Below are 25,790 nucleotides of genomic sequence, written 5' to 3' on the forward strand. Positions count from 1 at the left end.
CATTTGTGGACACCCAGAATGTGTGTTGTTGCATCATAGGAAGTCATCAGAGACAAGTTCGATCATAGATGTTAGCATATATGCACAACGGAGTTAAGATGAATTAATTCAGTACAAAATAGATGTAGATCTATATGGACCAGTACCATATAATGCCTAAAGATTTAATTTTGAAGCCATAAATAAAATTAGTCGCCGATTTTAGGAAAAAATCCGATATGTCTTGTTCTTCCTCACCATCCTTACTACAGATCTGAAGTATCAGGACATAAGTCATTCGCTAATAGGTGCAAAAAACACCTTTATTGCAGGTAACAATAATATACATTAGCAAATGAGCAGCTTTATTGGAATGAAGACAGTAAAAGTATTACACAAGTAATTTTGCTCTGAGTCTAAAATTTGGATTCTGTGGACATTTACAGAAACTACACAGAACCAAAATAATTAGCTCCATCAGCGACCCAAGGCAATACTAGAGTAATTATTGAATTAGATTTTGTTTTTAATCCTCAGAATTCTTACCGGACATTTAAATTCTTTGGTTCTGTTGTGGGTCATGATATGCATCATCAAGGTGTAACGTTTTGGGAAGGTCTTTCCACATTCATTACATTTGTGCTCCATCTCTACATCATCTCCCTCTATGGCTGTTCGTTTTGGTTGCATCTTTCTACCCCTCTTCACCAATTTCTGGGCAACCTGGGGAAGAAATACTTTCACACGTTAGTGGGTTAAGAAGTACAAGGCTTAAGTAATGCAACCTCACAGCTCATTTTATAGGCTTTCAGAGCACCGTACAGTTCTATTTTGTGATGACACATCAGGATTGTCCAACATCTTTTTGCTCAGGCGGCCACATTTGCATGTTTTTCTTACTAGAGGGCCAACGAGCAAATTTTAGAAAGATTAACACATTTCGGAAAGATAACGTTTGCTAAAACAATTAAATGAATTTTCAGTTTAAAATAATGTCATAGCAAGAAATTGCTGTGTTAAAAAAAGAGTAAGCAATAAAAGATTGTCAGAATGTTGGAGGGTCAGTGTACGTGGATGCGAGTGCGTGCATATGTGTTGGTGTGTGGCGGTCAGAGTGAGTGAGAAAAGGGAAAACTAGCATAAGGCAGACTCACACAGCCCCACCCACACTCCCACCCGGTCAGTCAGAAATTTCACCCAGGAGATGTGGGAGACAAGCCAGGAATAATCAGGTCTGGAGGTAACAAATGCATGGATGAGGGTTTCAGCAGTAGACAAGATGAGTTAGGGGTGGAGACAGGGAGATGTAATCGAGGTTGGAACAGGCAGTCTTAGTGACAGCATGGATGTGGTTGAAAGCTCATTATGTCTGTGAACACTCTGACTCAACCTCAGATAGTTTCCAGAACGCTTTTCTCTTTTTCAAATAGCATCATAGGATTTTTCTAAACATCATAGGTGGTTTAATGCCTCCTGAAAGGCAGAACCTGTGATAATACTGCACTCCTTCAGTACTATTAAAATGTCAGCCAAGATTATGTGCTAAGTCCAGGAGGATGGCTTCAACTACAAGCTTTTGACTCAGGGCTACAAAGTTGTCACGGAATCAAGCACATTGTATTATACATTTTCATTTCAACTAAAATGAAAAAATAGTTTCCCCACAAGTCAATCTATACTGGAATTTATACATGAAGATTGTTTCATACTTCACATATCCTTGTAAGAAGTCTTACAACACCAGGTTAAAGTCCAACAGGTTTGTTTCAAACACGAGCTTTCGGAGCACGGCTCCTTCTTCACCTGAAGAAGGAGCCGTGCTCCGAAAGCTCGTGTTTGAAACAAACCTGTTGGACTTTAACCTGGTGTTGTAAGACTTCTTACTGTGCTCACCCCAGTCCAACGCCGGCATCTCCACATCATCACATATCCTTGACTTTAAATAATTTCACTTGCTCAAAGGAATATTATGCACATTATTTAAAGTACTGCCTGTTTATACCCCAAACTACATGTGTATGAGCACAAAAACTGTCAAAAAGCCGCAGTGCTTCAGTAGTTTCACTGCCTTTGAAAAAAAATCACACTGAGCCTATTAAAGCTCAGAGCGAAAACCTTGTTAAATAATCTCTTAACCGAGCCTATTTTTGAAACCAATTGACAGTTGAAAGACTGTGTAACTCGTGAAAACAAAAGGTTAAAAAAATGTTGACAAATAAATAGGCCCAGAGCACAAGTTTTCCTCTGCCCTTTCAATCAATCCAGAATATGCATTTCAATCACTGGCCTCCCAGGTTGAAGGGGGTACAACACTCTCTCTGTAAAACACTTATATTGTTTCTATTTTTCTTTTATATCCCCTAAATCTAACATTGCCTAAGGAACTGGATCAGCTGCAAGAATCTTGTTTCGATCATGATAGGTCAAGCCAATTGTGACACCCACTCACTATCAGTAAACTTAGTTTGTCCCTGTGGCTCAACTACTCACTGAAGCACTGATGGAGAAACCATCTTTTTTACTTGTTTTAGATAACAGCTCACTTTATTGAAATTGTAAGAACAAAAATAATTCTTCCAAAATATTAGTATATTGGCCATTTAATCAGTGCTGAAAATCTAGAGCTCGCTCATAAAGGGCAAAGTGGAGGGCAGCAGAAAGAGAAGTTGACTACGGCTTAGTTGGACCTCGCAGACTGCTTGTAGACAAGCCACAGTGTTGTGCGACGGTGGCGCAAGACAGATGAGCTTGACACACAAAGACAGCAGATCTCTAGTAGCAGCAGTATTCTTAATTATTTTGTGCCATTTATAATGCAAATAAACCCCAACCATTTCTAATTATACAGAAAATTATTGCTAAGTCGCTCCACTTAAAATTATTTTGCTTTAATGTTTTTCATTGTGTAGGATCTTTTTAAAATCAATTTGCTTCACCATTTTCGGTTTTATGCCGTTTGCATCCTGGCCCTGGACCTCGCCCCCACTGGCTCAGTTGCTGCCACATTCTGTTGCTGGAGCCGCTGCTGCAGTCAGGCCCAGGCTGCAGGGAGAATGTGAGGTCTGACATCCAGGAATAGGAGCGCAAGGCAGTGTTGGGACGGTGCCAGCCACTGATCAGGTGATTAAATGTGAGTAACCCAGAGTTGGGGCTTGGTAAGGTTTCCCTGTATACTGTCAGAAAGGAGACCACACTCTGGGCAGACAGAAAGTGGCAGAGGTAGAGAGAGAGGTGGAGAGAGAGAGGGGGGAAAGAGAGAGACTGAGAGAGAGAGAAGGGAGAGAAAAAGAGAGAGGGGTAGAGAGAGAGGGGAAGAAGAGGGGGGGGGGAAGAGAGGGGAAGAAGAGAGGGGGAAGAGAGGGGGGAAAGAGAGAGGGGCAGAGAGAGAGAGAGAGGAGAGAGGGAAGTAAGCAAAAGTTGAGTGGAGGTTGAGGAGTGCGGTGGGGATGAGGCACAGATGCTGAGCTACTCCTGGCTTGTTTGGGTGATTCAGTGTTACCTAATTTGAATGCATATAGCATTTCTGTTATATTCAGTAATTTATTCTATTTTGCAAATTATTCCTATTAGGAATGCACTGTGCTGAACAATAGATATATCAACATCTACATTGGACATTTCTTGCCTAGTAAAATCAAAGGAACCTAACTCTTGCTACAGTATTAATTCCGATGGGAACCCATGATTCACTGAAAGTCACAATTTCAGGAATACAGCCACACCCGAGGGCTTCCTGTAGCTTTGTATTCAGGGTCTTAATATTGCTTAACCCAATATTCTGCAAAAATCAGACAAGGAGTGTATGTAGTAAACTACAAACATTAGGCAACATGATAATAGACTAGGATTATTATATCTGCAAAATACCCATTACCCAAAACTTCCTTAACAGTCCACAGTTTAAAATTTCATACCTGTTGTGTTGCAGATTTCAGGTTAGTTTTCCTGGCCCTCAGCTTCTTCTCAGTACCTTTGTGCAATCGAATGTATCCACCTTCAGCCAGTGTACGCTGTCGTAATCTGCTTTTGTAAGTATCATCTAAGAGGCATTTGGAAGAAGAAGCAACAGCAACTTTCGGAATTTTCTGTTTGTCATGCAGTTTTGGTGGCCTACCACGCTTTCGTTTTGGCACATCTGACACATTGCTATTCAGGGTGTCCACAGACTCCTCTTTGACTTGATTTTCATTCTCATTACCATTAACAACAGGTGTGTCCAGCTGTACATCATCAGTGGGAGTTTCTGTCACTTCCTTGACATTAATCTCTGTGCTTTCCAGATCTGGCACACTTCTAGTGGACTCCACAGGTTCAGTTTGGTCATTAGCCTGGCTGTTTTCATCATTATTACCTTCTGCAGGACACTCCAGACTATCTTGACTTGGCTGAACTGTCAGTTCTTCAGCTGCCGGTGTCTCTTCTGATTCATGCACTACAGCTTCATTCAGGATCTCATCTTCCATATTGGATGGAGGGGCTTCAGCGGGTACAGGAATTTGTACAGACTTCTGAAGTACCACGGTTATGGAGCCATCTGCAGCATTTTCATTAGTTTCAGGCTCCTGATGTTCCAAAGTATTAACATCCATAGGCACCTCCGCATCTGGGGTGTTAATTCTAGAATTAAGAGTTTTCACATCTCCTTTTTGGTACACTGTAATTTTCCTTTCTTCCAGTTGCTTGTGTACATGCTCGCACATCTCCAGAACCTCATGCATCAATAGGTGTCGTGCCAGTGTGGCAACATCAGCCATGTGGCAGAAATCAAATGCCAACACAGATGTGTAGGCAAATTCCAACAATGGCAGAAAACTTGTCTTATTAAACCCTAGGAAAGAATTAAAAGTGCAGTATTTTACATAACATCTCAATTAATTTTTTAAATCAGAGTGATCATCCGTTTCTTTCAGTTTTTGGGAGGGAAATGTGAGGTAGGTTCACTGCAGTATGCCAAAAGCCAAATGTGAAAACCTGATGACAACAAAATTAAGGAGGAGTCAAATCAGAGGAGAAAATAGTTCCACATAAGCAAGTTTATCAAATCTATTATCATTCAATTCAAAATGTTAAGAAAGAAAAGCTTTTAAAAATAAATTTAGAGTTCCCAATTAATTTTTTCCAATTAAGGGGCAATTTAGCGGGGCCAATCCACCTACCCTGCACATCTTTGGGTTGTGGGGGCGAAACCCACGCAAACACGGAGAGAATGTGCAAACTCCACACGGACAGTGACCCAGAGCCGGGATCGAACCTGAGACCTTGGCGCCGAACCTGCTACCCACTGCGCCACTGTGCTGCCCACTTAAGAAAGAAAAGCTAATTTATTTTGATATAACATGAAATAATAACATGGAATCCATCATGCCAAAGTGAAAATAATTATGAATATACCAATTCCAAATAGATGGCAGCTTACTGTGTTCAAGCACCAACATGAAATGCTGGTTTGATTCCAAAATCTCAGTTTCAGCTCTGTCACTGCAGGTATCACTGACCAAGAAACCATGAAATGGGGAACAAATGAGAATACAGCACCTTTCACATTTAATGGGGGCTGCTACAACACATTGCTGGTGATATCTCGGACTGAATTGCCTGGCCTCTTATCGTGTGCATGCACCAAGATAATTAAACAGGTTGTAATACAGAAATAAAGCAGGATATAATTCAAATTGCAACTACAGCATTTCTGCAATTAAACTGCAAGGTTACAAGACTATTCAATGAACTTCATGACTTCCCTCACACCTAATTTCTGATCATTATTACCATTTATCACGGAAATGTAAACGTGAACAAAAGCGGGAGGACGATGAACTTCAAACTATTTGCAATCATTTTAAAAATCAAAGTGATTACCAAGTTCTTTCCGGTCTTGTAGGACCAACTGAGGAACGTCCACTGCAGTATATTTGAAGCCCGCTGACAACAAAATTAATGAGCAAAATTCACCAATGGGGAAAAATAAGTTGCACATAAGCTGTCAGAAACCACCTCATTCAATTCAGGATAAGAAAGTAAAGTTAAATATATTAGATTTTGATTCATTACTTGGAGTCGACTGTCTCTGACTTGGCGGCAGGTAGCAGAGGATGGTTCAGTTTATAATTAAATAACTGGGCTGTCATTGGAGCTATCAAGGTACAGCACATAAGGGTGATCATCAGCCCCTGTGGAATTGTACTGCAGCTGGGTCATGTGGGGACGATATGCCTTCAGGTCTTGAAGGTAACAAAAATAGGCCCAAGAAGAGAGAGGAGTGTCAGAGTGAAAGAAAAGAAAAACAAACATATCTTAATTACATTCTGGCACTGGCTACATTAAATCCATCAGAATTAACATGCTTTAATTAACACTGACCATGGCCAAATAGGATTTAATAGTCTCGTACTTCTGATGGAACAAAGCATGCACATTCTACTCAGCAAGAATAAACCCTCACTCCTTAGCAAACGTGAAACCACTTACTGTTGTACCGATAATAATTACTACAATTCATAGCCATAATGATCACCTACAAAATTATTTAATTATTCCATACCTGAAAGATCGACAACAGCTTCATGACTGGAGACTGCCCCTTTTTCAATGAAGAGTTCTCGAAAATATTCGCTGCTTGCTGCCAGAATGGACTTGTGTGCTTTGTACTCCTCTCCCTCAATCAGGAGTGTGACATCACAGAACTGGTTGAATAGCCTCTGAACATTCAATTGCTCTAACACTAATTGACAGTGCTTTTCAGATTCCTGCTTCACAAGGCCTTTGCTATCCACCTGAATAAATTGATTTAATACATTTGTATATTTCAAAATGTGCTACAACAATTTAAGTCAATTAGTAACTAGGTAGTTATCAACTAATTGAAGAACTGCAAAATACTGCCATCTATCTAGCTCCCTTTGAGATCTTTAAAATTATTAATGGATTTTATGGGGCAGATATAAAGAATATGTCTCCACTTATAAAGGAGTGCAAATCTGGGAATGATAAATACACTCCTGTCACTACAAATCCAGTGAATAACTTGGGAAGTTTCTTTACTCAGAGCTTGGTGAGAACATGGAACGTGCTACAACATGGAGCGTTTGAAGGCAGTAGCATGGATGTAACTTTGGGGATACAAGCTAAGTACATGAGAGAGAAAGGCATAGGTATGCTGATACCACGACATATTGAGCATGCCGTACATAGACATTGTCAAAAGAAATGTTTAACAGCTCAAGAAAAGTCAGTCTGGGCAGCACGGTGGTGTAGTGGGTTAGCCCTGCTGCCTCACGGCGCCAAGGTCCCAGGTTCGTTCCCGCCTCTGGGTCACTGTCTGTGTGGCTTTTGCACATTTTCCACGTATCTGTGTGGGTTTCGCCCCCACAACTCAAAGGTGTTCAGAGTTGGTGGATTGGCCAAGCTAAATTGCCCCTTAATTGGAAAAAATTAATTGGGTACTCTCAATTTATTTAAAAAAAAGAATAGTCAGTCGACAGAATGGTTTAGCACAGGGCTAAAGAGCTGGCTTTGAAAGCAGACCAAGGCAGGCCAGCAGCACGGTTCAATTCCCGTACCAACCTCCCCGAACAGGTGCTGGAATGTGGCGATTAGAGGCTTTTCACAGTAACTTCATTTGAAGCCTACTTGTGACACTAAGCGATTTTCATTTCATTTCCTCTATTAAGTTATCTTGATTGCAAATGCTTTATATTATTTACTATATTACACTTCAAACAAATGAACTTTACTGGTGAGCATTTTTTTTCTCATCGTTAATTGAACTTGCATTGTGTGGCACGTACATAGAACATACATGCAGAAGGAGGCCATTCGGCCCAGCGAGTCTTCACTTCCACCCTACTCCGTAACCCAATAGCCCCATCTAACCGTTTTGGTCACTAAGGGCAATTTATCATGGCAAATCCACCTAACCAGCACGTCTTTGGACTGTGGGAAGCACCTGGAGGAAACCCACGCAGACACGGGGAGAACGTGCAGACTCCACACAGACAGTGACCCAGCGGGGATTCGAGCCTGGGACCCAAGCGCTGTGAAGCCACAGTGCTATCCACTTGTGCTACCGTAATAGAATTCTTTTTTATATCTCATCTACTGGTTCCCCTTTATCTACTCTACTAGTTACATCCTCATAAATCTCTAATAAACTTGTCAAGCACTATTTCTCTTTCATAAAACCATGATGGACTTTGTCTGATCATACTTGGAAAAGAGAGAGGATGGAAATTGGGGTCAAAAGAAAAACTCTACATGTGTCGTTTCTCAAAGGTATTTTTACAGCTCCCATTTTTAGTTAACAAATTGGGTTAGATTCTCTGTGGTTGCCATTGTAAATGAATCAAAGAGAACATAACACTTTTTCCTCTCATTAAAAGTTTGTTACTTTACTTTGTATTGGGCAGGTATGGAGCTATTTTGCCTCCAACCTTTCCTAAAGGAAACTTTAAAAGATCAATCTACGGGTTATAACAAAATATTACTTACAAATACCAATTCTTGCTTTGGGACGGTTTTTTTCCTGGTAGGTCGTGGAGGAACATTGGATCTTCCCTCAGAATTACTCAATTCATCATCAGTTTCATTGCTATCCTCCAGCATCGGGGTATCTATTCCCAGCTGCTCCAGGATTTCCATTGTATCGGCAGACACCAACTTGTTTCGATCGACTTTCTCCTTGCATGGAATACATTCTCGGATATAATCTTTCACTTGCTTAAAAATACCTGAAAATAAAACAAAATGTCATCAGAAATATAGAAGATTTGCAGGTGCACAGTCAGTTCTCCCAATTCCATGAAAAAAACCTAAAGTGCAGAGAAAATAAATCCAAAGTTGGGACCATAAAATTTAACATTTATGATTCACTGACAATTAGTCTTTGAAAGGTAAACTTAACTCAGTTTGAAACAAGTTTGAAAAAGGTGACTTAAAAAGTACTAAATTGCACTTTTAAAAAATCTTTTCCAAAACCCACCGTCACGAATAGAATGAGATATTTTCTGTGTAGTTTTCCTTATCTAGTGGAAAACTGAAAAACAAACCAGATTTCAAATATTTTACATTGAAAATAACATTGTGTAGGGTTGGTGCCACTTTAATAACCTAATCACAATTGTACAAAATATTATTTTTTCTATCTCAACTCCCACACACTTTTCTGTAGGTCCTTTCAAAACACAAAACAACAAAAAAATAAACACACTATACAATATTCTGTATATGTCACACCTCAAGAGTTATATAATGCCCTTGGATGAAACATTTAAACTTAAAATATCATCTAAGTGAATCCTTTACGCAATGAAATTCTGCTCTGTTCACGATATAACAGTCCCTTCTCTAATTTGCTGCACCTTGATCAAAATATGGGAAAGAATATTCATTCTGGTGCTTCTGGGAATGTTATTAGAAACTGAGCATAAGCAACAAAAGTTGAACTATGTCACAATTGTTTCCTGCTCCCTGGAAAATAATTTTTGCTCACCATCTCATCTGGACAGCCAACAAAGAGATTGAAATGCCTACACATAAATAGTTTGCAGGGCATGCAATTCCTGTCCACAAACCTTCTGACCTCATCCTGATTTTAGGCATACATTTTGTAATTAGCTATGTCAGAAATGTTAAACTAGTCGCTATGTCTTTTTTTTAAAAATAATTTTTATTGGAATTTTTTGAAAAATATAAATCAACAAAACAATAATAACAATAATAGTAATAAACACCCCCCCCCCCCCGGCACCCGTAACAACGCAAATAACAACCCCCTCCCCACCCCAATAAACAATATAAATAAGCAAATTAACTTAAACACCATCCCCCTAAACCACCCCCCTCTCCTTGCCCCCCTCCTCGCCCCCCTCCTCTCCCCCCTCCTCCTCTCTCTTCCCTCTCCCCCCCGGGCTGCTACCTTATCGCTGAGCCAGAAAGCCGAGGAAAGGCTGCCACCTCCTAAAGAACCCTTGTACCGACCCCCTCAGGGCGAATTTGACCCTCTCCAGCTGAATGAATCCCGCCATGTCATTAATCCAGGTCTCCACGCTCGGAGGTCTCGCATCTTTCCACTGCAGCAAGATCCTCTGCCGGGCTACTAGGGACGCAAAGGCCAAGACATCAGCCTCTTTCGCCTCCTGCACTCCCGGCTCCACCCCAACCCCAAATATCGCGAATCCCCAGCCTGGCTTGTCCCTGGATCCCACCACCCTCGCCACCGTCCTCGCCACCCCCTTCCAGAACTCCTCCAGTGCCTGGCATGTCCAGAACATATGGGCATGGTTCGCTGGACTCCCCGAACTGACGCACCTGTCTTCGCCCCCAAAGAACCAACTCATCCGAGATCCGGACATGTGGGCCCGGTGCAGCACCTTGAACTGGATGAGACTAAGCCTCGCACATGAAGAGGAGGAGTTCACCCTCTCCAGGGCGTCCGCCCATGTCCCCCTCTCAATCTGCTTCCCCAGCTCCACCTCCCACTTAGCCTTCAGCTCCCCACCGACGCCTCTCCCACCTCCTGCATTACCTGGTAGATGTCAGACACCTTCCCATCCCCTACCCACACCCCCGAAAGCACCCTATCCCTTACCCCCCCGCGGGAGCAGCAAAGGGAACCCCTCCACCTGTCGCCTAGCAAACGCCTTGACTTGAAAGTACCTGAACATATTCCCCGGGGGGAGCTCAAATTCTCCTCCAGTTCACCAAGGGGCTGTTTAGGGGCTGGTTTAGCTCACCAGGCTAAATCGCTGGCTTTTAAAGCAGACCAGCACGGTTCGATTCCCGTACCAGCCTCCCCGGACAGGCGCCGGAATGTGGCGACTAGGGGCTTTTCACAGTAACTTCATTGAAGCCTACTCGTGACAATAAGCGATTTTCATCTTTTTTTTCATTTTCAAGGCTCGCGAACCTCCCGTCGATAAACAGGTCTCCCAACTTCTTAATGCCTGCCCTGTGCCACCCCAGGAACCCGCCATCCATGTTCCCTGGGACAAACCGGTGGTTCCCCCGCAGCGGGGCCTCCACCGAGCCCACCACTTCCTTCCTGTGTCGCCTCCACTGCCCCCAAATTTTGAGGGTAGCCACCACCACCGGGTTCGTAGTGTACCTCGTTGGAGGGAGCGGCATTGTTACCAGTGCCTTCAGGCTCGTGCCTTCACAGGACGCCATCTCCATCCGTTTCCATGCTGCCCCCTCCCCATCCATTACCCACTTACGTACCATTGAGACGTTAGCCGCCCAATAGTACCCAGAGAGGTTGGGCAGCGCCAGCCCATCTCTATCCCTGCCCCGCTGCAAAAAGACCCTCCTTACCCTCGGAGTCCCGTGCCCCAAACAAATCCCAGAATGCTGCTGTTCACCCTCCTAAAAAAGGCCCTCGGAACGAAAATGGGGAGGCACTGAAATAAAAACAAAAACCTCAGGAGCACCGTCATTTTAACTGACTGTACTCTACCCGCCAACGACAACGGCAGCATGTCCCACCTTTTAAATTCCTCCTCCATCTGCTCCACCAACCTAGTAAAATTGAGCTTGTGCAGAGTCCCCCAGCTCCTAGCCACCTGAACCCCCAGGTACCTAAAACTCCTCACTGCCCTCTTTAGCGGAAGCCTACCAATCCCTTCCTCCTGATCTCCCGGGTGTACGGGAGCTCACTCTTGCCCAGGTTCAATTTATATCCCGAGAAACTCCCGAACTCAGCAAGAATGTCCATCACCTCCGGCATTCCCCCCACCGGGTCTGCTACATACAACAGCAAGTCGTCCGCATACAGCGACACTCGGTGCTCCTCCCCACCTCACACCAAACCCCTCCACCTCCTCGACTCCCTGAGAGCCATAGCAAGAGGCTCAATTGCCAGCGCAAAAAGCAAGGGGGACAGGGGGCACCCCTGCCTCGTCCCACAGTGGAGCCTGAAGTACTCGGATCTCCTCCCATTTGTCGCTACACTCACCATCGGGGCCTCGTACAGCAACCTCACCCATTTAATAAACCCCACCCCAAACCCGAACCTCTCCAACACCTCCCACAAGTACCCCCACTCAACCCTGTCAAAGGCCTTCTCCGCATCCAATGCCACCACAATCTCCGCCTCTCCTTCTGCTGCCAGCATCATTATCACATTTAGCAGCCTTCGCACGTTAGTGTTCAGCTGCCTCCCCTTCACAAAACCCGTCTGATCTTCATGTATCACCCCTGGCAACCAGTCCTCTATTCTAGTGGCCAAGGTCTTGGCCAGCAACTTGGCGTCTACATTCAGCAGTGAAATCGGCCTGTATGATCCGCACTGCAAGGGGTCCTTATCACGCTTCAGGATCAGGGAGATTAGCGCCCGAGACATCGTCGGGGGCAGAACACCCCCCTCCCATGCCTCGTTGAAGGTCCTAACCAACAGGGGGCCCAGCATGTCCGCATATTTCTTATAAAATTCAACCGGGAACCCATCCGGTCCCGGCGCCTTCCCCGACTGCATGTGGCCAATCCCACTGACCAGCTCCTCCAACTCGATCGGCGCCCCCAGTCCCTCCACCTGGTCCTCCTGCACCCTTGGAAATCGGAGCCTGTCCAAAAAACTCTCCATTCCCCCTCCCACCGCCGGCGGCTCCGACCGGTACAGTTCCCTATAGAAGTCCCTAAAGACCTCATTGACCTCTGCCCCCTGCCGCACCACATTCCCAACTCTATCCTTCACTCTGAGAATGTGAAGCAAGGGTTAATAGCTAGAACCATCCAGAATTAATGGGACACATTAGTGGAAATTTACTAAGGAGGGAGTTATTATTGAATTTGTGAGCCGATTCATGACTGTAAGCCAAATAGCCTTGAGAAACAAGGAAGATGGCTGGATGACGGAATATGAAATGTAAGAGCCATTGATAAATCATGGCTGGACACCTGGTGTTTTGCTAAAATTGCTATACGCTCCTGTGCCAATAGATAACCTCAATGTCTGTAAAATTATGTATTGAAAATATGACAATAAAAAAATTAATCATGTACTAAACATTTGGTAAAAACAAGCTGTAATCTGTACTGGAGGCAAGCTCAAGTGAATGTAAGGGACAGCCCCTTTAAAAAACCATATAAAGATAGGATGCTTTGGGCAAAACTTTGGCACACTCAGAGGTGTTTCTTTGGAATACCTAGAGGGCTGCCCAATAAAGAATATTCTAAGTACGAGCGTGTTCGAGACTGTTTATAGAACAGTACAGCACAGAACAGGCCCTTCGGCCCTCGATGTTGTGCCGAGCAATGATCACCCTACTTAAACCCACGTAACCCGTATACCCGCAACCCAACATTAACCTTACACTACGGGCAATTTAGCATGGCCAATCCACCTAACCCGCACATCTTTGGACTGTGGGAGGAAACCGGAGCACCCGGAGGAAACCCACGCACACACGGGGTGGATGTGCAGACTCCACACAGACAGTGACCCAGCCGGGAATCGAACCTGGGACCCTGGAGCTGTGAAGCATTGATGCTAACCACCATGCTACCGTGAGGCCCCTCCTGTTTCTTCCGGACAGATAGACAAGTGAATTAAAGAGACGTTCACAACTCCACCAATCTCCCTAGCCGCGTCCCGCTTACGAAGCTGATGCGCCAGCATCCTGCTCACCTTCTCTCCGTACTCATAGACTGCTCCCTGCGCCTTCCTCCACTGTGTCTCCACCTTTCTGGTGGTCAATAAATCAAACTTGGCCTGCAGGCTACGCCGCTCCCCCAGCAATCCCTCCTCCGGGGCCTCCACGTACCTCCTATCCACACTCAACAGCTCCTCCACCAGTCTCTCCCTCTCCCCCCTCTCCCTATGGGCTAGGATGGAGATCAGCTCCCCCCTAATCACTGCCTTCAGAGCCTCCCACACCATCCCCACCTGGACCTCCCCAGTATCATTGACCTCAAGGTAACTCTCGATACATCCCCGAACCCTCCCACACGCCTCCTCACCAGCCAACAACCCCACGTCCAGACGCCAAAGTGGGCGCTGGTCCCGCACCTCCCCCATCTCCAGATCCACCCAATGCGGATCATGGTCCGAAATTGCAATAGTCGAATACTCGGCCTCCCCCACCCTCGGGACCGGTCCCCTACTCAAAACAAAGAAATCAATGCGGGAATAAACCCTGTGCACATGGGAGAAAAAAAAGAGAACTCCCGAGCCCTCGGCCTCCCGAACCTCCAGGGATCCACTCCTCCCATCTGGTCCATAAACCCCCTCAACACCTTGCCCGCCGCCGGCCTCCTGCCTGTCCTTGAACTAGAACGATCCAGTACGGGATCCAGCACCGTATTGAAGTCCCCCAACCCCATGATCAAGTCCCCCACCTCCAGGCCAGGAATGTGGCCCAACATACGCCTCATGAAACCAGCATCATCCCAATTTGGGGAGTACACGTTAACCAACACTACCCTCTCCCCCTGCAGCTTATCGCTCACCATCACATATCTGCCGCCACTATCAGCCACAACCTCAGACGCCTCAAACACCACCCTCTTCCCCACCAGGATCGCCACCCCCCGGTTCTTCAAATCGAGCCCTGAGTGGAAAACCTGCCCCACCCACCCCTTCCTCAGACGGACCTGGTCCGCCACCTTCAGGTGGGTCTCCTGGAGCATGGCCACGTCTGCCTTCAGCCCCTTCAGATGCGAAAACACCCGGGCCCGCTTAACCGGCCCATTCAACCCCCTCACGTTTCACGTAATCAGCCGGATCAGGGGGCACCCTGCCCCCCCTCCCCCGTCGACTAGCCATAGCCCATCGACTGCTCGCCCCTGGCCAGCACCCACTCGGCCCGTTTCCCATGGCGCTAGAACCTCACCCCGACCCCCACCAACTCCTCCCTGGCCAATCCAGCAGCAACCCGGTATTCCCCCCCCCCAAAGGCTAGGGCCCCTCCTAGCCGCGACCCTCCCTCCATAGTACTCCCGTGAGCCAGCTGACGTCTGCTGACCCCGGCAGCTCCCGCTCTAACTCCGACCCCTCCCAATATGAGGTCCCCCTCCTCCCCTGCATCATCTCCTTGGCACCGCTTCAACGCGGGAAACCCTGACTAATAACCACGCCCCTCGCCCCCAGCTCCACCCCCTCATCCCACAGCACAGGAAACCAGAGAAAAGCCCGCGCTTTCACACTGCCCCACCCACGCAGCTCCCAAACCGCAGTCCCAACCCAACCACCAACTCCGTACAAAGACACAGATCAACCACAAACCCCAGTACCCCACTTAGAACACAAAACCATAACCCACATCGTCTGAAAGCGAGAGAAAAAACAGAAACAAACAGAATAACACGCTACAGCATAAACAATGATACAGAAATAGAAAATCTCCCACAGCCCCCAATCTCTAGTTTGAGTCCAGCTTTTCAGCCTGCACAAAGGCCCACGCTTCCTCCGGGGACTCAAAGTAGTGATGCCGGTCCTTGTAGGTGACCCACAGGCGGAAACATGCCGAACTTCACCTGCTTTCCATGGAGCACCACCTTCGTCCGGTTAAATCCGGCTCTCCACTTGGCCACCTCCACACTCCAGTCCTGGTAGATACGCACTACCGAATTCTCCCACTTACTACTCCTCACCTTCTTGGCCCATCGGAGAACACCCTCCCGGTCACTGAACCGATGGAACCGCACCAGCACCGCCCGCAGGGGTTTATTCGCCTTAGGCCGCCTGGCCAGTACTCTGTGGGCCCCCTCCAGCTCCGGGGGCAGATGGAAGGATCCTGCCCCCACCAGCGAGTTCAACATCACAGCCACATAGGCCGGCAGGTCCGACCCCTCCAGCCCCTCCTTGAGGCCCAGAATCCGCAGGTTCTTCCTCCGTGACCGAAGCTCCATCTCCTCGAACCGATCTTGTCACTTTTTATGAAGCGCCTCGTGTATCGCCGCCTTCCCCACGAGGGCCGAAACCTCCTCCTCGCGCTCAGAGGCCTGCTGCTGCAACTCAAGTATCGCTGCACCCTGGGTTGTCTGGGTCTCCAGCAGCTTACTAGTCGTCACCTTCAGGGATTCCAACAACTCCCCTTTCAGCTCTGTAAAATAGCGCAGAAGAGCCACCTGCTGCTCCTCAGCCCACTGCCTCCACTCCTCAGGGGCTCCACCGGCCGCCATTTTATCCACCTTCCCCCGCTTTTCCAGGGGAGCTGCTGCCGTTTTTCTCCTCGTCCCACTTCGAGTCCGCACCATAAATCATGGGGGGTTTTGCTCCAGACCCCTTTATCTACCGGGAATCGTCGAATCAGCGCCGTTTGGGGCCCTTAAAAGAGCCCACAAGTCCTATTAACGCGGGAGCTGCCGAACGTGCAGCTTAGCTCCGCATAGCCGCAACCGGAAGCCTCAACTAGTCGCTATGTCACCTGTCACAACAAATTCAAGCTTCCAGCCACTACATGGCCCTGTGGAATTATTTTCTTAAATCTCTTTTATATCAAATTTATATACATCAAGTGAACCTGGGCAACCTACTGTTCAGAAATAAAAAACAGTATTGCAAAATTGCATTGTTCTACTATTGCAAGACTAATGTCGTCAATGTCACTCCACAATCTGCTGAAACTGAGCTGATCATGATGGATTGCTTCAACTTACAAAAGGGCCACCTTCTCACTGTTATGCAGTTTCCTCCTCAAAAACTGACAAAGTTTGGTTATGGTTGACAGTACTGATCTGAATGCAACATAAATATCCAGTTGGAAGACAACTTCTGTTGCCCTCTCCTCCTCTACAACTTTCAGGAAATATTTTAGGCAGTAGTATGAGAAATTTGAAACATAACATGTGAGGAATGCAGAAACCTTCGGAGAAACAAGTTACCGAAGTTATGGTCTCCAAAGCTGCCATTAATATGAGTTTCAATTCGCGTCTTTCTGTATCTGTTATGAATTAATTGATAGAGTTTGAGAGATGTGATTGGTCAATACTTCGTATTTATATAGAGCTCTCAATGCAAGAAACATCCTAAAACACTTCACACACACTTAGGGCAGCACGATAGCATTGTGGATAGCACAATTGCTTCACGGCTCCAGAGTCCCAGGTTCAATTCCAGCTTGGGTCACTGTCTGCGCGGAGTCTGCACATCCTCCCCGTGTGTGCGTGGGTTTCCTCCGGGTGCTCCGGTTTCCTCCCACAGTCCAAAGATGTGCAGGTTAGGTGGATTGGCCATGATAAATTGCCCTTAGTGTCCAAAAATGCCCTTAGTGTTGGGTGGGGTTACTGGGATAGGGTGGAGGTGTTGACCTTGGGTAGGGTGCTCTTTCCAAGAGCCGGTGCAGACTCGATGGGCCGAATGGCCTCCTTCTGCACTGTAAATTCTATGATATCAGTGTTATAATGAAAGTTTTGATGCCAAGCAGGGCTGGTTTAGCACAGGGCTAAATCGCTGGCTTTTAAAGCAGACCAAGGCAGGCCAGCAGCACGGTTCAATTCCGGTACCAGCCTCCCCGAACAGGCGCCGGAATGTGGCGACTCGGGGCTTTTCACAGTAACTTCATTGAAGCCTACTCGTGACAATAAGCGATTTTCATTTCATTTCATGTAAGGCAGATGGCCTTGGTCACAGGTAAATTTTAAGGAGTACCTTAAAGGACGAAGGACGGTTGGGTACATTTACAGAGGGAACCCCAGAGCTTGGTGCCTTGGCTATTGAAGACATGGTCACCGATGGTGCAGTGATGAAAAGTAGAGATGGTCAAGAGTACAAAATAGAGAATAAGAAAATAGAGAAGTACACAGCCAGGGGCCCAGGCTCAATTTCAGCCTTGGCTCACTGTCTGTCTTGAATTTTTATGTTCTCTACATGTTGGTGTGGGTTACCCCTGGGTGCTCGGGTTTCCTCCCACAATCCAAAGATGTACAGGTTAGATGGATTCGTCATGCTAAATTATCCCTTTGTGTTCAAAAGGTTAGGTGGGGTTACAGGGGTGGGGGCATGGGCTAAGACAGAGTGCTCTTTGGGAGGGTTGGTGCAGACTCAATGGATCAACGTACAGACTCAATGTACTGTAGGGATTCTATGGGCGCGATTCTCCGCCCCCCCATGCCGGGTGGGAGAATAGCGGGAGGGCCTCCTGACATTTTTCACACCCTTCCGCTATTCTCCCCCCACCCACGCCACGAATCGCTGCTCGCCGTGATTCTCCGAGGCCGATGGGCCGAGCGGCCGGGCCGTTTGGGGCATCTGGGGGCCCGATTGGCACGGCAGTATCACGGCCGTGCCAAGGGGGGCATAGGCCTGCGATCGGTGCCCACATCATGCCGCCACGTCTTGCGGGGCAGCTGAGGGAAAAGACGGCAACTGCGCAGGTTGCCGTTGTCCAACCTGCGCATGCGCTGCCGACGTCATCGGCCGTGACAGCCGGCGTGACGCGCGGCCTTAATGACTGTCGTCAAGGCCGCGCCGCCGTGACGCACGGGGCCGCACTCCTAGCCCCGCCGGGGGGGGGGGGGGGGGGGAAAATCGGCCCCGGAAGTGGGCATGAAGGCTGCCGTGGGTCACGGCCTGTCCCACGGCAGCCTTTACGATTCTCTGCATTTGCGGAGAATCGCACCCAATGATTCAATCTGAGGACTCCCCGTACCAGCCTCCCCGAACAGGTGTCGGAATGTGGTGACTAGGGGCTTTTCACAGTAACTTCATTTGAAGCCCACTTGTGACAATAAGCGATTTTCATTTTCATTTTATTTCAGGAATGTGCGAGAAGTTACAAAGATAGGGAGGGGTGTGGCCATAGAGGGATTTGAAAACAAGGATGAGAATTTTCAAAGTAAAGCATTATATAACTGGGAAACAATGTAGAACAGTGAGCAAAAATATGATGGATACATTGGACTTGGGAGGTTAGGGCACAGAAAGGTGTGTCTTGGATGCTTCACATTTAATGATAGTAGTACATGCGAGGGGAACCAACAGTGCATTGGAATAGTCATGTCTAGAGGAGTTAAGATGTGGAGATGCCGGCGTTGGACTGGGGTGAGCACAGAAAGAAGTCTTACAACACCAGGTTAAAGTCCCACAGGTTTGTTTCAAACACGAGCTTTCGGAGCGCAGCTCCTTCCTCAGGTGAATGGAGAGGTATGTTCCAGAAACATTTATATAGACAAAGTCAGAGATGCTGGCCAATGCTTGGAATGCGAACATTTGCAGGTAATCAAATCATTACAGATCCAGAGAGAGGGGTAATCACAGGTTAAAGAGGTGAGAATTGTCTCAAGCCAGAACAGTTGGTAGGATTTCGCAAGTCCAGGCCAGATGGTGGGGGGGTGGATGTAATGTGACATGAATCCAAGATCCCTGAGGAAGGAGCTGCGCTCCGAAAGCTCGTGTTTGAAACAAACCTGTGGGACTTTAACCTGGTGTTGTAAGACTTCTTACTGTAGAGGAGTTAAATGCATGAATTACGGGTTTCAGTAAACAAACTGTGGCAGGATGGAGCTGGGTAATATTACAGAGATGGAAATAGGCTGTTTTAGTGATGGTGTGAATATGTGGTCATATGACATCAAGGTCATGACCAATATGGTTCAGCCAAAGACATTTGTCACTGACAAGTAGGAGCAGCAGTGTGTACCATCTACAAGGTCCACTGCAGTAATACATCAAAGTTCTTTAGACAGCACCTTCCAAACCCATGACCACTACCTTCAAGAAGGACAAGAGCAGCAGATACCTGGGAATCCCACCATCTGGAATTTCTCCACCAAGTCACTCACCATCCCGACTTGGAAATATATCGCCGTTCCTTCATTGTTGCTGGTTCAAAACCTTGAAACTCCCTACCTAACAGCACGGTGGGTGTACCTACATCTCAGGGTGTGCAGCGCTTCAAGAAGACAGCTCACCACCACCTTCTGAAGGCCAACTAAGGATGGGTAAATAATGTTGGTCTCCCAAGTGAAGCCCACATCCCGTAAATGATTTTTAAAAATTTGGTTACGTAACAAAGTTGGAGCAGGATGAAAGACAATTGTTGAAATTGTCCGTTTGAGTGATGACGCTGGGACTGAATCGTGAGTGTTCTACGTTGACAAAAGTGGTGCTGGTCCCGGTGTAATTCAGGACCCATTAATTGGGTATCACCGGCGCCACGTGGAACTAGTGCAATTCCAATACATGCCATCTGATTCGCCGGGGTCGAAGTGGCACTAGAGAGGCTGACAAGCTGCAGCCGCATAAAAGCACTCCACTCCACACACACACTCATTCCAGCCAACATGATGGCACCCCGAAGAGCGGCACCCCATTTTAATGATGCAGAGCTCGAGACCCTGCTGGATTCCATGTGGGAGAGCCAGGCATTTTGTTCCCGGGGTGGAAAGGCGACGGCCACCCACGGATGCCAACCGAGCCTGGGCGCAGATGGCAGAGGCCATGAACCCCACCGCCATTATCGGCCAGCAGTGTTGCAAGAAGCTGCACAACCTTCTCAGGGCGGCCAGGGTGACCAGATCAGCGCCGCTGGCATCACTCGCGTCCCACACCCATAGCAACTCCCCATGTGGTCCCCACCAGGCAGACCGGACATGGAGGACAACACCCCCAGGCCAGCCAGGGTGGCCACCACCATGTCCCTGGCATCAATCCCCCCCCCCCACAAGACGATCGAACCCCATCCTCCAGCAGGCTGCCCACACCCCACCCCAACAACCATGCCGCTGGCCAGGGACTCTGGACACAGGTCACGGACCCCCTGTGCTGCCAGCATCCACGTGTCTCACATTGTGCATTATCTGCATCATGGGAGAAGGCGGCCCACAACTGCAGAGAGAGTGACCAGAGGAGGCCCGCCGGATCTAATCATACATCTTGTCTTATGCTTTTCAGGCTCATCTGGCGATGAGGTGGGCCTAACTGCCATTTCCAACCCCAGCGACGAGGTGGAATCTGCTGATGTCGCAAGCCCCCAGTTGCAGCCCGGGACACAGCCGGTGATGTCACCAACACCCTCCACCATCGCAGAAACATTCACTTCAGTTGGGCATGTTAGTGAAGAGGCTTCTGGAGCACTATCTGGTGCACACCACACATGCTGCGGTACATCAGGTGGAGGTGGAAATCACCGAGGGGCGAATGGTCAGAGGGCGGCAGCCCCTAGCTGCCGTTCATTTGGGTCTTGGGCTTCTGGAAACGGCGGTCCCATCAACGCTGGAGATGGAAGAGCAGAGCCAGGGACTACTTGAGGGGTTGTCCGCAACCATCCATTGGAGGAGTCCAACCGCCTGCAGGGGAAGGAGGTGGTGCTGATAATGCATGCCACCCAGGCCAACACGGCATGGATGGCGCCCGCAGTGGAGACCTTCGGTGCGAAGATATCAGCCATGGGTCACAGTCGTGTGCTCCATGGTAGCGAGAACTGTGACCCTGGTCGAGACGAGCGCAGGCCTCCAGGACTGGCAGCGGCAAGGAGCCCCTGGAGCTCGCTCAAACTGCACCCCTGCCCCTAGGAGTAGCCCGGAATAGACCTTTAAAATCTTACTGATAACCAAAGTCAGGCCAACCGGCCTATAATTTCCTGTCTGCTGCCTCTGTCCCTTCTTAAACAGGGGTGTTACATTAGCCATTTTCCAATCCTCTGGGACCCTCCCTGCCTCCAGTGATTTCTGAAAGATCACCAATGCCTCCACAAACTCCTCAGCCACCCCCTTCAGGACCCTGGGGTGTAGTCCATCCGGTCCGGGCAATTTATCCAGCTTCAGACCATTTTGTTTCCCCAGCACCTTCTCCTTAGTGATGGCCACTTCACTTACCTCTGCCCCCTGACTCTCATGAAGTTCTGGTATCCCACTGGTGTCTTCCACTGTGAAGATAGATGCAAAGGGCCTCTGCCATTTGATTGTTCCCTATTACTACTTCTCCAGCCTCATTTATCAATGGTCCATTGTCCATCCTTGCCTCTCTCTTACCTTTTATATATCAGGGAAAAAACATTTAGAGCCTTCTTTTATATTACTAGCTAGCTTGCACTCATGTTTCATCTTCTCCCCCCTTATTGCTTTTTTAGTTCTGGTTTGCTCGCTTTGAAAGGCTTCCCAATCCTCTGGCTTCCCACTAATCCTCCACATAGTATGCATTTTCCTTTGCTTTTATGCTGTCCTTGACTTCCCTTGTCAGCCATGTTCTCCCATTAGCATGTTTCCTCCTTGGGATGAATTTCTGTGTGCCTCCGAATAACTTCCCGAAACTCCTGTCATTGCTGTTCCACTGTTTCCTGCTTGTCTCCCCTTCCAATCAACTCTGGCCAGCTCCTCGTGTTTTTGTAGTTACCTTTATTTAATTGTAATACCATTACATCTGATTCCAGCTTCTCCCTCTCAAAGTTCAGTGTGAATTCTATCATATTATGGTCACTGCCCCCCCCAGGGTTCCTTCACCTTAAGTTCCCTAATCAAGTCTGCCTCATCACACATCACAAAATCCAGAATTGCTTGTTCCCTAGTGGGCTCTGTCACAAGCTGCTCCAAAAAAATCATCATGTCGACAGTCCACAAATTCCTTCTCTTGGGATCTGCTACCTATCTGATTTTCCCAGTTCACCTGCATATTGAATTCCCCCATGATTATTATAATATTGCCTTTCTTAAATGCCTTTTTTTATCTCCCGATTTATTTTCTCCCCACATCCTGACTACTGCTTGGGAGCCTGTACATAACTCCCATCAGAGCCCTTTTTACTTTGCGATTCCTCAACTCTACCCACACAGATTCTACGCCTTCCGACTCTAAATCGCTTCTTGCTATCGATTTAAGTTAATTTCTGACTAAAAATTTCAACCTCGCCCCCTCTGTCCATTCTTTCGACAGGCATATATCCATGGATATTTAGATCCCTGCCCCAATCCCCTTGTAGCCATGTCTCTGTGACGCCCACATTATACCCACCTATTTCAATGTGCGCAACAAGCTCATTTACATTGTTTTGTATACTGCGTGCATTTAGGTACACCACCCTCAGTTGTTTTCTCCCCCCCCCCATTCTTTCGACAGGCATATATCCATGGATATTTAGATCCCTGCCCCAATCCCCTTGTAGCCATGTCTCTGTGACGCCCACATTATACCCACCTATTTCAATGTGCGCAACAAGCTCATTTACATTGTTTTGTATACTGCGTGCATTTAGGTACACCACCCTCAGTTGTTTTCTCCCCCCCCCCATTCTTTCGACAGGCATATATCCATGGATATTTAGATCCCTGCCCCAATCCCCTTGTAGCCATGTCTCTGTGACGCCCACATTATACCCACCTATTTCAATGTGCGCAACAAGCTCATTTACATTGTTTTGTATACTGCGTGCATTTAGGTACACCACCCTCAGTTGTTTTCTCCCCCCCCCCATTCTTTCGACAGGCATATATCCATGGATATTTAGATCCCTGCCCCAATCCCCTTGTAGCCATGTCTCTGTGACGCCCACATTATACCCACCTATTTCAATGTGCGCAACAAGCTCATTTACATTGTTTTGTATACTGCGTGCATTTAGGTACACCGCCCTCAGTTGTTTTCTCCCCCCCCCCCCTCCCCCCCTCCCTTCTCATAGCTGTCTCCTTTTTTTGTTGTGCCTGAAGTTGGGTTCCTGCCACTTTCTACTTTATTACACGTTCTGGTAACTTTATTAGCCTCTCCAGACTCTCGATCCTGGTCACAGAGAACAGTGTCACAATACATGCAAGTTCTGCATCATCTGTAAATTTTGAAAGTATGCCTTGCACACGTAAGTCAAGGTCATCAATATAGATCAAGAAAAGCAGTGATTCTACACCTACTGATCAATGGGGAATTCAATACCTTCCTCCAGTCTGAAAAAACGTTTACTACTGTGGTTTCCTGTTACTGTTAGCAGTTGGAGAAGAGAGTTTAGGAAGAGGTTTAAGAAGGTTCAAAGTAGGGAAAATAAATCTGAGGTTACCTTTTGCATTCCAGGATAATCCTACAATGGTCAATAGCTGAATTATTATTACATTATGTGAGTACCGGGATGGTAGTTGACTAACTAGGTGGACCTTAGATTGTTTTCACCTGGTGATCTGTTCCAAGCAGGCTAATAAGCATTTTTCCAGAAGTATCATCGTTAAAAAGCAACAATAGAAGTGGAGCAAACTAAAATAACTAGACAGATCATAATCATATTTAAAAATGGATATTAAAAAATTACATCAAAACAAGTTAAATCAGGAGGAATGAAAATTGCCATCTAATTATATAAACTAGCAACATACAAGAATGGCTCTAATTTATTAAAACAATTTCCACCCAAATCAAGACGGCTGCAGTTTTGTACAAAAACACAATGGGGGAGTGTTACATAATCAAAATGCCAGTTGTACATTTGAGTATCACGCAAAGCGGCGACTTACAGTTTATCTTTAATCCTGATGAAGGACGTGGGGCAAAAACGAAAGGATTTTTTTGGGGGGGGAATGGGGTTGCAGTTCCCGACAGCGGCTGTGTTGAGGGATCGGTGTGTGCGGCAGGGCTTGTGCATTAATTATCCGGCCTGTCAGTTGATTAATGGTGCCTGTTCTCCGTCTGCTCTCCCCGCCCCTAGTGTCCTGGCTGCAACTTCCCCACTGCCCCCCCGCTTAGGGAGTGTGTGCGTGCGTGCATGGTGCCGGTCTCGCCTCTCCCCTCCCACCCTCTCTCCGGCCCCTCACCTCGCCACCAGTAGCTCTGAGAGATGTTCCTCCAGGTCTGCTCCCGGGTGAAGTGGAAGCCCTCGGCGCTCTGGTGGAAGGAGGCGATCAGGTCCCGCCGGGTCTTGGCCTCCAACACCACCTCGAGCTCGTCGAACTCGTCGCGGTCCTTGCGCTTCTTCTGGTAGTACAGGGTGCCCCGCCGCACCACGTAGCAGGCGGCGGCCTTGCGGATCTTCCTCTTGACGTTGCCCTCGGTCCCCGGCGCATAAGGTTCCTTCTCGTTGGTCAGGTAGCGGATGATAGCTTTGTAACTCTCCTCGCTCGACATGTCACAGCCCCCGCTGTGGCTGCAGCCGAGGCCTCGCTGGGACGGTCGGGAGACTAAAAGGAAAAGAAAATGAGAGCGGAAAGATTTTTGACGCAAAGCTGGTTCCAGTATTGCTTTTATTTATTTTTTTATTGTAGGTGGGCCGCTTTCGGACGGAGGGAGCGGGAAAGGTTTCCTCGGATTGACAAAATGGCTGCTGCACAACCGGAGATGACATCACGGACCCTGACCTCCCCCCTCCCCGAACCGGCTGTACTTGCTCTGTCACCCAGTCATCAAACCCCCCCCCCCCCAGCCACGATCGCCTTAATCCCCAGTGGCTTGGCTATCAGGTCCTTGTGGACGTGCTCAATCTTTGTGATTCGTGGAGGGGGAATTCTGCCCCAAGAAGCGCCTCCTTCGTTACCCCTCAATAGGGGAGGGATAAACTGGATTAAAAGTGAAAAAGAAGGCCCGTCGGCCCATCGAGTCTGCACCTATCCCCCAACCCTCCCCATTTCCATAACCCCATCGAACCTTTTTGACACTAAGGGTCAATTTATCATGGCCAGTCCACCTAACCTGCACATTTTGAACAGTGGGAGGAAACCGGGGCACCCACGCAGACACGGGAAGAAAGTGCAAACTACGCACGGTGACCCAAGACTGAAATTGAACTTGGGTCGCTGGTGCTGTAAGGTGTATTGCAGCCTTTAAAAGTGATTGGATGAGGGCCTCTTCTGCACTGTATTCTGTGATACTTGAAGGAGAAAGATTGTACGGAAAGAGTGGGAGTGGGACTCCATGGGTTGCTCTTTGAAGGGTGCTGGTGCAGGTGCAGATTCTGTGGAACAAATAGTTTCCT

At 47.5% G+C, this 25,790-nt stretch overlaps 1 protein-coding gene across 2 annotated transcripts in view; it reads right to left on the minus strand.

Annotated features, from left to right (window-relative positions):
* The window catches only part of zbtb11 (zinc finger and BTB domain containing 11), a 45,611-nt gene extending 20,445 nt beyond the window's left edge, over window positions 1–25,166 (minus strand). The window contains exons 1-5 of one of the 2 annotated variants that reach the window (XM_038801811.1): window positions 24,637–25,166; window positions 8,467–8,705; window positions 6,521–6,752; window positions 3,894–4,807; window positions 526–702 (exon numbers count right to left, since the gene is read on the minus strand). In XM_038801811.1, the coding sequence (XP_038657739.1) occupies window positions 526–702; window positions 3,894–4,807; window positions 6,521–6,752; window positions 8,467–8,705; window positions 24,637–24,946 (1,872 nt within the window). In that variant the 5' untranslated portion in view covers window positions 24,947–25,166. Of the gene's footprint in view, window positions 1–525; window positions 703–3,893; window positions 4,808–6,520; window positions 6,753–8,466; window positions 8,706–24,339; window positions 24,516–24,636 lie in introns of those variants that run through there. The other variant, XM_038801812.1, reaches the window with a different exon arrangement.
* Between the last annotated feature and the right edge of the window lie 624 nt (window positions 25,167–25,790).

This window comes from Scyliorhinus canicula, chromosome 7 (genome assembly GCF_902713615.1).
Source record: "Scyliorhinus canicula chromosome 7, sScyCan1.1, whole genome shotgun sequence".
Lineage (NCBI taxonomy): Eukaryota > Metazoa > Chordata > Chondrichthyes > Carcharhiniformes > Scyliorhinidae > Scyliorhinus > Scyliorhinus canicula.